This window comes from Physeter macrocephalus, chromosome 16 (genome assembly GCF_002837175.3).
Source record: "Physeter macrocephalus isolate SW-GA chromosome 16, ASM283717v5, whole genome shotgun sequence".
NCBI lineage: Eukaryota > Metazoa > Chordata > Mammalia > Artiodactyla > Physeteridae > Physeter > Physeter macrocephalus.
In genome coordinates, this window is record NC_041229.1 from 24,899,910 (window position 1) to 24,911,148 (window position 11,239).

General features: G+C 37.9%; 1 protein-coding gene across 4 annotated transcripts in view; it reads left to right on the plus strand.

Annotated features, from left to right (window-relative positions):
* ALKBH8 (alkB homolog 8, tRNA methyltransferase) overlaps positions 1 to 9,746 on the plus strand; it is a 54,335-nt gene extending 44,589 nt beyond the window's left edge. Inside the window, exons 11-13 of one of the 4 annotated variants that reach the window (XM_024117386.3) lie at positions 7,659 to 7,808; positions 7,933 to 8,005; positions 8,813 to 8,900. In XM_024117386.3, coding sequence (XP_023973154.1) covers positions 7,659 to 7,808; positions 7,933 to 8,005; positions 8,813 to 8,820 — 231 coding nt within the window. In that variant the 3' untranslated portion in view covers positions 8,821 to 8,900. Of the gene's footprint in view, positions 1 to 7,658; positions 7,809 to 7,932; positions 8,006 to 8,812 lie in introns of all 4 variants that reach the window. The other 3 variants (XM_007123358.3, XM_007123359.3, XM_028501607.2) reach the window with 3 other exon arrangements.
* The last annotated feature ends 1,493 nt before the right edge of the window (positions 9,747 to 11,239 follow it).

The window sequence follows — 11,239 nt, forward strand, 5'->3', positions numbered from 1 at the left end:
AAATGACAATGAAAAGACGATGACCCCAAACCTATGGGATTCAGCAAAAGCAGTTCTAAGAGGGAAGTTTATAGCAATACAATCCTACCTCAAGACGCAAGAAACATCTCAAATAAACAATCTAACCTTACACCTAAAACAATTAGAGAAAGAAGAAAAAAAACCCCAGAGTTCGCAGAAAGAAAGAAATCATAAAGAGCAGATTAGAAATAAATGAAAGAAAATGAAGGAAACAATAGCAAAGATCAATAAAATTAAAAATTAAACATTTAGAGAAGAGCTAACAACTATTCTTCTCAAACGCTTCCAAAATATAGCAGAGGGAGGAACACTCCCAAACTCATTCTGCGAGGCCACCATCAACCTGATGATAAAAGCAGACAAAGATGTCACAAAGAAAGAAAACTACAGGCCAATATCACTGATGAACATAGATGCACAAATCCTCAACAAAATACTAGCAAACAGAATCCAACAGCACATTAAAAGGATCATACACCATGGTCAAGTGGGGTTTATCCCAGGAATGCAAGGATACTTCAGTAAATACAAATCAATCAATGTGATAAACCGTATTAACAAATTGAAGGAGAAAAAACATATAATCATCTCAATAGGTGAAGAAAAAGCTTTTGACAAAATTCAACACCCATTTATGATAAATCCTTTATCAGTTGCTTCGTTTGCAAATATTTTCTCCCATTCTGAGGGTTATCTTTTTGTCTTGTTTATGTTTTTGTTTTTGTTTTTTTTTGAGGTACGCGGGCCTTTCACTGTTGTGGCCTCTCCCATTGCGGAGCACAGGCTCCAGACGCGCAGGCTCAGCAGCCATGGCTCACGGGCCTAGCCGCTCCGCGGCATGTGGGATCTTACTGGACCAGGGCACGAACATGTATCCCCTGCATCGGCAGGCGGACTCTCAACCACTGCGCCACCAGAGAAGCCCTTATGTTTTCCTTTGCTGTGCAAAAGCTTTTAAGTTTCATTAGGTCCTATTTGTTTATTTTTGTTTTTATTTCCATTTCTCTAGGAGGTGTGTCAAAAACGACCTTGCTGTGATTTATGTCAAAGTGTGTTCTTCCTATGTTTTCTTCTAAGAGTTTTTTATCTTACATTTAGGTCCTTAATCCATTTTGAGTTTATTTTTGTGTATGGTGTTAGGAAGTGTTCTAATTTCATTCTTTTATATGTAGCTGTCCAGTTTTCTCAGCACCACTTGTTGAAGTGGCTGCCTTTTCTCCATTGTATATTCTTGCCTCCTTTATCAAAGTTAAAGTGACCATATGTGCGTGGGTTTATCTCTGGGCTTTATCTGGGTTTATCTCCGGTTCCATTGATCTGTATTTCTGTTTTTGTGCCATTACCATACTGTCTTGATTATTGTAGCTTTGTAGTATAGTCTGAAGTCAGGGAGCCTGATTCCTCCAGTTCCGTTTTTCTTTCGCAAGATTGCTTTGGCTATTGGGGTCTTTTGTGTTTCCATACAAATTTTGAAATTTTTTATTCTAATTCTGTGAAAAATGCCATTGGTAGTTTGATAGGGATTGCATTGAATCTTTAGATTGCTTTGGGTAGTATAGTCATTTTCACAATGTTGATTCTTCCCATCCAAGAACATGGTATATCTCTCCATCTGTTTGTATCATCTTTAATTTATTTCATCACTGTCTTATAGTTTTCTGCATACAGGTCTTTGTCTCCTTAGGTAGGTTTATCCCTAGGTATTTTATTCTTTTTTTTGCAATGGTAAATGGGAGTATTCCCTTAATTTCTCTTTCAGATTTTTCATCATTAGTGTATAGGAATGCAAGAGATTTCTGTGCATTAATTTTGTATCCTGCTACTTTACCAAATTCATTGATTAGCTCTAGTAGTTTTCTGGTAGCATCTTTAGGATTCTCTATGTATAGTATCATGTCATTTGCATGCAAACAGTGACAGCTTTACTTTTTCTTTTCTGATTTGGATTCCTTTTATTTCTTTTTGTTCTCTGCTTGCTGTGGCTAAAACTTCCAAAACTATGTTGAATAATAGTGGTGAGAGTGGATAACCTTTTCTTGTTGCTGATCTTAGAGGAAATAGTTGCAGTCTTTCACCATTGAGAATGATGTTGGCTGTGGGTTTGTCATAAATGGCCTCTGTTGTGGTAAGTTCCTTCTATGCCTACTTTCTTGAGAGTTTTTATCATAAATGGGTGTTGAGTTTTGTTGAAAGCTTTTTCTGCATCTACTGAGATTATCATATGGTTTTTATTCTTCAATTTGTTGATACAGTGTATCACACTGATTGATTTGTGGATATTGAAAAATCCTTGCATTCCTGGGATAAATCCCACTTGAACATGGTATATGATCCTTTTACTGTGTTGTTGAATTTTGATTGCTAGTATTTTGTTGAGGATTTCTGCGATTATGTTCAACAGTGATATTGGCTTGTAAGTTTCTTTTTTGTGGTATCTTTGTGTGGTTTTGGTATCAGGGTGTTTGTGGCCTCGTAGAATGAGGTTGGGTATGTTCCCTCCTCTGCAGTTTTTGGAAATAGTTTCAGAAGCATAGGTGTTAACTCTTCTCTAAATGTTTGATAGAATTCGCCTGTGAAGCCATCTGGTCCTGGAGTTTTGTTTTTTGGGAGCTTTTAATCATAGTTTCAATTTCATTACTTGTCATTGGTCTGTTCATATTTTCTATTTCTTCCTGATTCAATCTTGGGAGATTGTACCTTTTATGTTTGGACCTTTTGTTTTTGGACCTTTTATGTTTGGACCTATGTTTTATGTTTGTACCTTTTATGTTATGTGTTTGGATTGCTTTTTCTTTTGTGTGTGTGTATGTATTGTAGGCTTTTGGTTTGCGGTTACTTTGAGATTTGGATATAGCAGTCTATATGTATATATACAAGATTATTTTAAGTTGGTGGTCTCTTAATTTCCAGTGCATTTCCAATATCCTGCATTTGTACTCTCCTCACAGTTGCTGGTTTTCTATGTTTGCCTTTACCAGCGAGCTTTCCCATTTGTAATTTTCTTGTTTTTAATTGTGGCCTTTTCTTTCCTGCCTAGAGATGTTCCTTTAGCATTTGTTGTAAAGCTGGTCTGGTGGTGCTGAATTCTCTTAGCTTTTGCTTGTCTGTAAAGCTTTTGATTTCTCTGTCAAATCTGAACGAGGGCCTTGATGGGTAGAATATTCTTGTTTGTAGTTTTTTCCCTTTCATCACTTTAAATATATTGTGCCACTCCCTTCTGGCTTGCAGAGTTTCTGCTGAAAAATCATCTATAACTTTATGTGGATTCCCTTGTATGTTATTTTTTGCTTTTCCATTGTTGCTTTTAATATTTTCTCTTTGTCTTGAATTTTTGTCAAGTAGATTAATATGTGTCTCAGCATGTTCCTCCTTGGGTTTATCCTGTATGGGACTCTCTGCACTTACTGTACTTGGGTGACTTTTTCCTTTCCCGTGTCAGGGAAGTTTTCAGCCATTATCTCTTCCATAATTTTGTCAGGTCCTTTCTCTCTCTCTTTTCCTTCTGGAGCCCCTATAATGCGAATGTTGGTACATTTAATGTTGTCCCAGAGGTCTCTTACATTGTCCTCATTTCTTTTCATTCTTTTTTCTTTATTCTGTTTCATGGCAGTGATTCCACCATTCTGTCTTTCCAGTCGCTTATCTGTTCTTCTGCCTCATTTATTCTGCTATTGATTCCTTCTAGTGTATTTTTCATTTTACTTATCATATTGTTCACCTCTGTTTGTTTTTTATATCTTTGTTGAATATTTCTAGTATCTTCTCAGTCTGTGCCTCCATTCTTTTCCCCAGATTTTGGATCATCTTTACTATCATTACTCTGAATTCTTTTCCAGGTAAATTGCCTATCTCCACTTTACTTAGTTATTCTTCTAGGGTTTTACCTTGTTCCTTTGTGTCAAACATACTTCTCTGTCATCTCACTTTGTCTAACTTTCTGTGTTTGCAGTCTCTGTTCTGCAGACTGCAGGATTGTAGATTGTAAGCTGCAGGCTGCAGGATTATAGGTGAGTGAGGCTAGTCTAGAGGGTTGTGCAGGCTTCCTGGTCAGCAGGACTGCTGCCTGCCCACTGGTGGGTGGAGCTGGGCCTTGTGCCTCTGGTGGGCAGGGCCATGTCAAGGATATTTTTAGAGGCGGCTGTGGGCTCAGGAAGAGTTTTGGCAGCCTGTCTGCTGATGGGCGGGGCTGTGTTCCCTCCCTGTTGGTTGTTTGGCCTGAGGCATCCCAGCACTGGAGCCTACAGGCTGTTGGGTGGTGCCAGGTCTTGGTATCAAAATGGCGGCCTCCAGGAGCTCTCACACCAATGAGTACTCCCTGCTACCTCTACCTCTGCCACCAGTGTTTTTATTCCCACAATGAGCCACAGTCGCCACCCCACCCCACCCCTCCAGGATACCTTCCAAGACCAGCAGGTAGTTCTGGCCAGGCTCCTATCAAGTCACCGAGTCCCTCGGTCTCGGTGTGCATGAAACCTTGTGTGCACCCTCCAAGAGTGGAGTTTCTGTTTCCCCCAGTCCTGTGGAGTTCCTGCAGTCAAACCCTGCTGGCCTTCAAAGCCAAATGCTCTGGGGGCTCCTCCTCCCCATACCAGGCCCTTAGACTGGGGAGCCTGACATGGGGCTCAGAACTCTCACTCCTGTGGGAGAACTTTTGTGATATATTTTCCAGTTTGTGGGTCGCCCACCCACAGGAGTGGGGTTTGATTGTGCTGCAAATGCGCCCCTCCTACTGTCTCGTTGTGGCTTCTTCTTTGTCCTTGGATGTAGAATATCATTTTTGTTGATTGTTGTTCAGCGGTTAGTTGCAATTTTGGTGCTTTCTTGAGAGGACTTTAGTTTTTTTGTGAGAGGAGGTGAGCTCAAGTCCTTCTACTCCACCATCTTGTCTCCACCACTCTCAAGAGTTAAGTACATTAATACAAAGAATCTGCTTTAACTTATGGTGGGTTTTCATTAAAGGCAATTTCATTAGCCTGTTTACCTTTTTCTATATTTTGTATTATTAGGATAAATTTTTTGAAGAATGATTATTGGGTGAAAAATTGTGAACATTTTTATCTTTCTTAAAAAATGGTTTGCCAAATTGCTTTTTAAAATTGGTCTAGCCAATTTGTACTGTCAACAACACTTTATGACAGGAAGTTGTATCACAGTGCTATCACTGTGGTATACTTTGGTTTTAAAATATTTTTGATACTTTAATAGGAGAAAAGTGAAACCTTGTTTAGTTTGATTACTAAGTTGGATACTTTTTCATTTTTACCAGTACTTCCAGAATTTCATATTTAATATTATGTTGAAGACTTTAAAAGTTATATAGAAGTATAAAGTATACATTTTAAGCCCAACCAATATGTGTTTTTATTGTCATCTCCATCCCACATACAGAAATATGTAGCTTTACATGAGTCCCTTACCATTAATGAGTATTTATACATAAGCTATTTTCTGTCCTGTTTCTGACATTATGTAGCATTATTAGGGAGAATTTCAAATATCTGGTGCTATCCTTGGTATAAAAACTTAAGGGAATTTAAAAATAGAAAGAGAAGAGAAAAAAATACTGATGATTTGACTATAGTATTTGGAAGACTCAGGCAAAATAAATGAAAGGTGAAAGTACTGAGCCAGGCATGAGTCAGGACTACATTAGACCTGGTACTTTATGACTAAAATTGCCCCTGATTTCATTTGTTGGTGAAAAGGAGTGCTCTGTACAAATAATTGTAAGAGTCTGGCAGGAAGAAGAAGGAAATTTTCTCTAGTATTTGTTTGGTTGCCCTTCTCCTTGTTCTGTTTTATCTGTGATTCTCAGATAATAACTTTCCTCCTTTGAGTAACTATCAAGCTCTATCTCTGGGGATAGGCACATTGGATTTCTTCTTGTTGACTTTTAGCAAGGTATAGCAATCTGTAATAATTGGGCATACTTGAAACTTCTGTTTCCATGAGCTGAATTTTATTGTAATAAAACCTGGCAAAGACCAAAATATAATATGCATATTGTTTGAGTGGTACTGTCATCTTGATATTGTGACTATTGGCATAAGATATGGAAGAAAATAAATAAAAGTAAAAACCAGTTATATATCTTATACAGGTAAAGGGAGCAATTAAGTGGGAATTGTGCCACTGTTGTTATTAATGGGCCCTTAGTACTTTTCCATCTTAAAATTATAACAAAATGATATTGCTATACTTTACTTCTAGCTTGGTACCTTTTATTATACCTCAGATATTAATGCAACTGTGGGCTGGAATACTGAAGCTATTTAATATTTATTAGAAACTGAGCAAATTCATATTAGGTATGACTGGCATGGCAGTGTGACCTAATAAGAATTGTTTTGACATGAAGATTCATATCTTTATTCTCAGATGGACTGAGGGAACCCTGATCCCTTAGCAATGATCAATGCTTACTTATAGCAAAAATTCAAATGAGTAAATATAAACCTGAGATGGCTACTTCTGTTAGATGAAATCTGCTTATACATATCTTTTCTCTCTTGTAGAGATTGGGTTAAGAAGAAATATCTGGAGATAATTATTAGTGATTTAACATTCTTTAAGCTCCTCCTATTCCTCCCTCAATTTATATGTGCACATTGCACATGCTTGTGTGTGCTCTCTCTTTCTCTCTGTCTCTGTCTTTGTTTCTGTCTCTATATATGGTATTTTTAGAACTAAACAGCAAAACTGTGTACAAAAACAGCAACAAAACTAGAGAGAATATAGGCAGTCCTAGCCCACAAATACTTGCCACAGAACCAGACATATGCATAAGGCATGTTAGGCCTCAGCTGCTTGGGGAGATGAAAGGATGCTGCCAGCTGCCTTCAGTGTTGCCGTTCCCGTAGAATGGTTTGGTTATACCAAAGGGTTTAATGCAATAGCATTTTACAAATTTTGAATTCAGGTATTTAGCAGAATAAGACTCAATGGCTTTACAAAATGAAAAAAATTATTTAACTTTATTTGGAAAGATTTTATTTTATGATGGTGCAAGTAATACATATTGAAAAGTATAAAGAAGAAGGAAAAAAAATAAGCCATCCTCCTGATATCTGGGTCATTACTGAATAGTTTATATACTAATAAGAGATACCTTAGAATCTCTTATTTATAGCTTCCCCCGAAAGACTAAATGTCTATGTTTATACGATAATTTCCATTTTAAAATGTGTGATATTGGACTTCCCTGGTGGTCCAGTGGTTAAGACTATGCGCTTCCACTGCAGGGGGCATGGGTTCAATCCCTGGTCAGGGAACTAAGATCCCACATGCCGTGTGGTGCAGAAAATAAGATACGATAAGATATAAAATAAAATAAAGTGTGATATTACAAAAAGATCAAGATTCTGAGTGGTGATTAATTAGATGCCAATTAGGACATCCCATTTCCACCAATGTTATTTTTATTCTAGTTATTTTGTTTCCATTCACTAATTTGAATTGTTTGATACCTGTTAAGGTAATAAATGCTGCCCTGTAAGTTATATAAGCTGACTTTGTACTGGCTGTAAGAACCTATAATATCATGGTCTTAGACCCTTTCACAATGAATATGAAATCGGTCTAATAACTTTATGACATTTAAGCAAGTTGTTCTGAAATTCTTTCTTTATCTGTTATAGATTGGCTGTGATCATAGCCAAAACCTTGTGGACATTTGTAGAGAGAAGCATTATCAGGCCTTGGTCTGTGATGCTTTGGCAGTACCAATCCGCAGTGGGTCTTGTGATGCTTGCATCTCCATTGCTGTTATTCACCATTTTGCTACAGCAGTAAGTATTGTCTTTCTTGCTCCAAGAACTTATAACTAAGTGGCAGGAAATGTGCATAGATTTTACTGATTTGGATTCCATTTTAGCTTTTCCCTTCTTTCCATTCTCTTTTCTTGTCATGCAGTTTACCACAGTTTTCAAAGAAAGCCTGTGGAATGGAGATGAGTTACATGGGAGCTGTGATTACTCAAACAGAGGTCTGATGAGACTATGCATTTATTGCTGCACATTTCTGCCTTTTTCCTACCTGAGTCTTACTCATCTTTAAATGTCTTCCTCAAACCCACAGAGTCACAGAATTTAGCTCTAAGAGACTTTAAGAGATCATCAGCTCTAGGCCTCTTGAGTATTCTCTCTGTCTCCTCAGCCTCTGAGCTTCTTCTTTATTTCCGTTTCCCATCTTGCTTTCTTGGCTCTCACTCTCATTCCTGACATCTGAGTCTCATGTTCTTCCCATTCTATTTTTCTTCTTTTCCTGTTCTTTTCTTCAAAACTCAGGTTTTATCAGGTAGTAGTATGCTGATGCTTTTAATTAGTCGCTCTGCTGCTAATTTTAAAATAAGTGAATTTAATATTTTATATTTTTCTTATAGGAAAAAAATCTTATTATTCCTAGGTGTTATTCGTTTCCCCCAATCTAAGCAATAACATTATAGATCCCTTTGTGCTGGAGTTCCTGGCAGTTTCAGTATATCTTATGATCTCAAATGAATTTCAAACAAAGCAGAAAACCCTCTATGCCTCTGAATTATTATCAGAAAGAAAAAAAGTTTTCCCCTGTTTATCAACACTTTTTTTCCTCTCAATTGCAGAGCAAAATTCTCCCTTTCCCCCCCTTTTTTTAAACTATAAGATTTGTTTTATGTTTGATTTTCTGTACTGTCCATCTTAATTGAAAATAGTCCTATACCAGTTATATTTTCCTGTTTCCTCTCTGTATCTCTTTCTCATTGATAAATGGCAATATGGTTTTTTGTTTTTTGTTTTTTGTTTTTTTTAACTAGGAGCGTAGAGTGGCAGCTCTCCAAGAACTTGTTCGACTCCTAAGACCTGGTGGGAAGGCACTCATCTATGTTTGGGCAATGGAACAAGAATATAATAAGAAGAAGTCCAAGTATCTTAGAGAAAACAGAATTAGCCAAGGAAAGAAAGAGGAAATCAGCAATGATACATCAGTGCAAGAATTGCTTGTGAAGCAGATGCCTGATGTGGGCAATCAAGATTCAGCACCTTCTGTCCCCTCCATTAATGACTTTCAGGACAGAGGATGTAATTCAAGGAAAGTTACTAATTCCAAGTTGCCTATTCACACTAACAGGACTTCTTTTCATTCTCAAGACTTACTGGTTCCCTGGCACCTTAAGGAAAATCCTGGTAAGGGCAAGTCTATTGAGCCATTTGGACCATTAGGATCCCATGACCCAGGTCCTGTGTTTCATCGTTACTACCATGTGTTCTGTGAGGGAGAAATGGAAGCTGCCTGCCAGACTTTGAGTAATATCAGCATACTTCAAAGCTACTATGATCAGGGGAACTGGTGTGTGATTCTTCAAAAGGTCTGATCATCTCTATGAACATATATACAGGGAATAAATGCTCAGCCTTTTTTAAAAAAAGGAGATTAAATTACCTGTATTATTAGTTAAAGAGAAACCTTGTGGAAAAGTATCAAAGGAGAGTGCCTGAGAGAAATTGTAAGTAGAGATTAGTTAGGAAATATTCGGTCTACTACTATTGCTGACATCATTTAATCCATAAATGTAGGCTTCTCCTATAGGGAGTAACAGGGATGGTTTTTAAAAGTGATTGAAGTGTAGTTTTTGAAATATTTGGGATCCTAAGGTAAGAGCACAGCATTTTGAAGATAAACTTTTGTTATAAAATGTTACTAAATGAACTAAATCATATAGAATCTTAGTGAAGTAATCACATAACATTTTATCAATAATAAAGAAAATATTCCTGTTCAGTAAATTGTCTGAAGTTTTATCTGTGATTGTTAGCTCTGTAAAATCATAGATGATAACCACTCTGTCACTACACCTTATTAGCACAGGGCTTGACACATAGTAGGTACTCAGTAAAATTTTAGTCAATTGGATAGTACCTATATATTAATGTAGGAACTTTCATCCAGTAAATACTTATTGAACCTCTCCTCTGTACCAGTTACTATTTTAAGTTCTGGAAGGGGAACAGTGAACAAGAAAAAAACAAAGTCCATGCCCTCATGGAGCTTACATTCTAGAAGTAAAGACAGACAATAAGCAAACAGATACGGGTGAGTAATGCTGTGGAAAAAAATAAAAACAGGAGGGGGTTTCACCTGAGAACAAAAGATTTTTTTTTTTTTTTTTTTTTTTTTTTTTTTGCGGTACGCGGACCTCTCAGTTGTGGCCTCTCCCGTTGCGGAGCACAGGCTCCGGACGTGCAGGCTCAGTGGCCATGGCTCATGGGCCTAGCTGCTCCGCGGCATGTGGGATCTTCCCAGACCAGGGCACGAACCTGTATCCCCTGCATCGTCAGGCGGACTCTCAACCACTGCGCCACCAGGGAAGCCCCAAAAGATTATGTTTAAAGGGCTGAAATAACTAATAATCCTGACTATAGTTATTACCAAGAGTTAATTGGTATTCCTAATGCATTGATCTGGGTGCTAAAGGCGAATATGCTTTTTTTTTTTTTCTTTTTTTGGCTGAGCGGCATGTAGGATCTTAATTCCCCGACCAGGGATCAAATCCTCGCCCCCTTAACCACTGGACCGCCAAGGAAGTCCCAGCAAATATGCTCTCTTTTTAAAAAATAAATTTATTTATTCATTTATTTAATTTTTGGCTGCATTGGGTCTTTGCTGCTGCATGCCGGTTTTCTCTAGTTGCTGAGAGCAGGGGCTACTCTTTGTTGCGGTGTGTGGGCTTCTCATTGCGCTGGCTTCTCTTGTAATGGAGCATGGGCTCTAGGCACATGGGCTTCAGTAGTTGTGGCTCGCAGGCTATAGAGCACAGGCTCAGTAGTTGTGGTGCAAGGGCTTAGTTGCTCTGCAGCATGTGGGATCTTCCCGGACCAGGTCTCGAACCCAGGTCCCCTGCATTGGCAGGCGGATTCTTAACCACTGCACCACCAGGGAAGCCCCACAAATATGATCTTTTAAATCCTTTATTTAAATAGCAAAACTTAGAATTGTCAGTTAGACCTAATTATACCCTGATAGCCAAAGCTATGGTGTCATTATTGGGTATTTCTAGTTCTTTCATAGTTTGTTCCAGTCCAGTGCAATCAGGGATTATGTTTTACCTACATATATGCCATAGTTACCCAGTTAACATACCTTACGTCAAACTTCCAGGAGGAACAGAGGTCAAATTATCATGCAGAAGGGAAAACATTTTGGTTTATTCTTTTTTTAAAAAAATATCTTTATTGGAGTATAA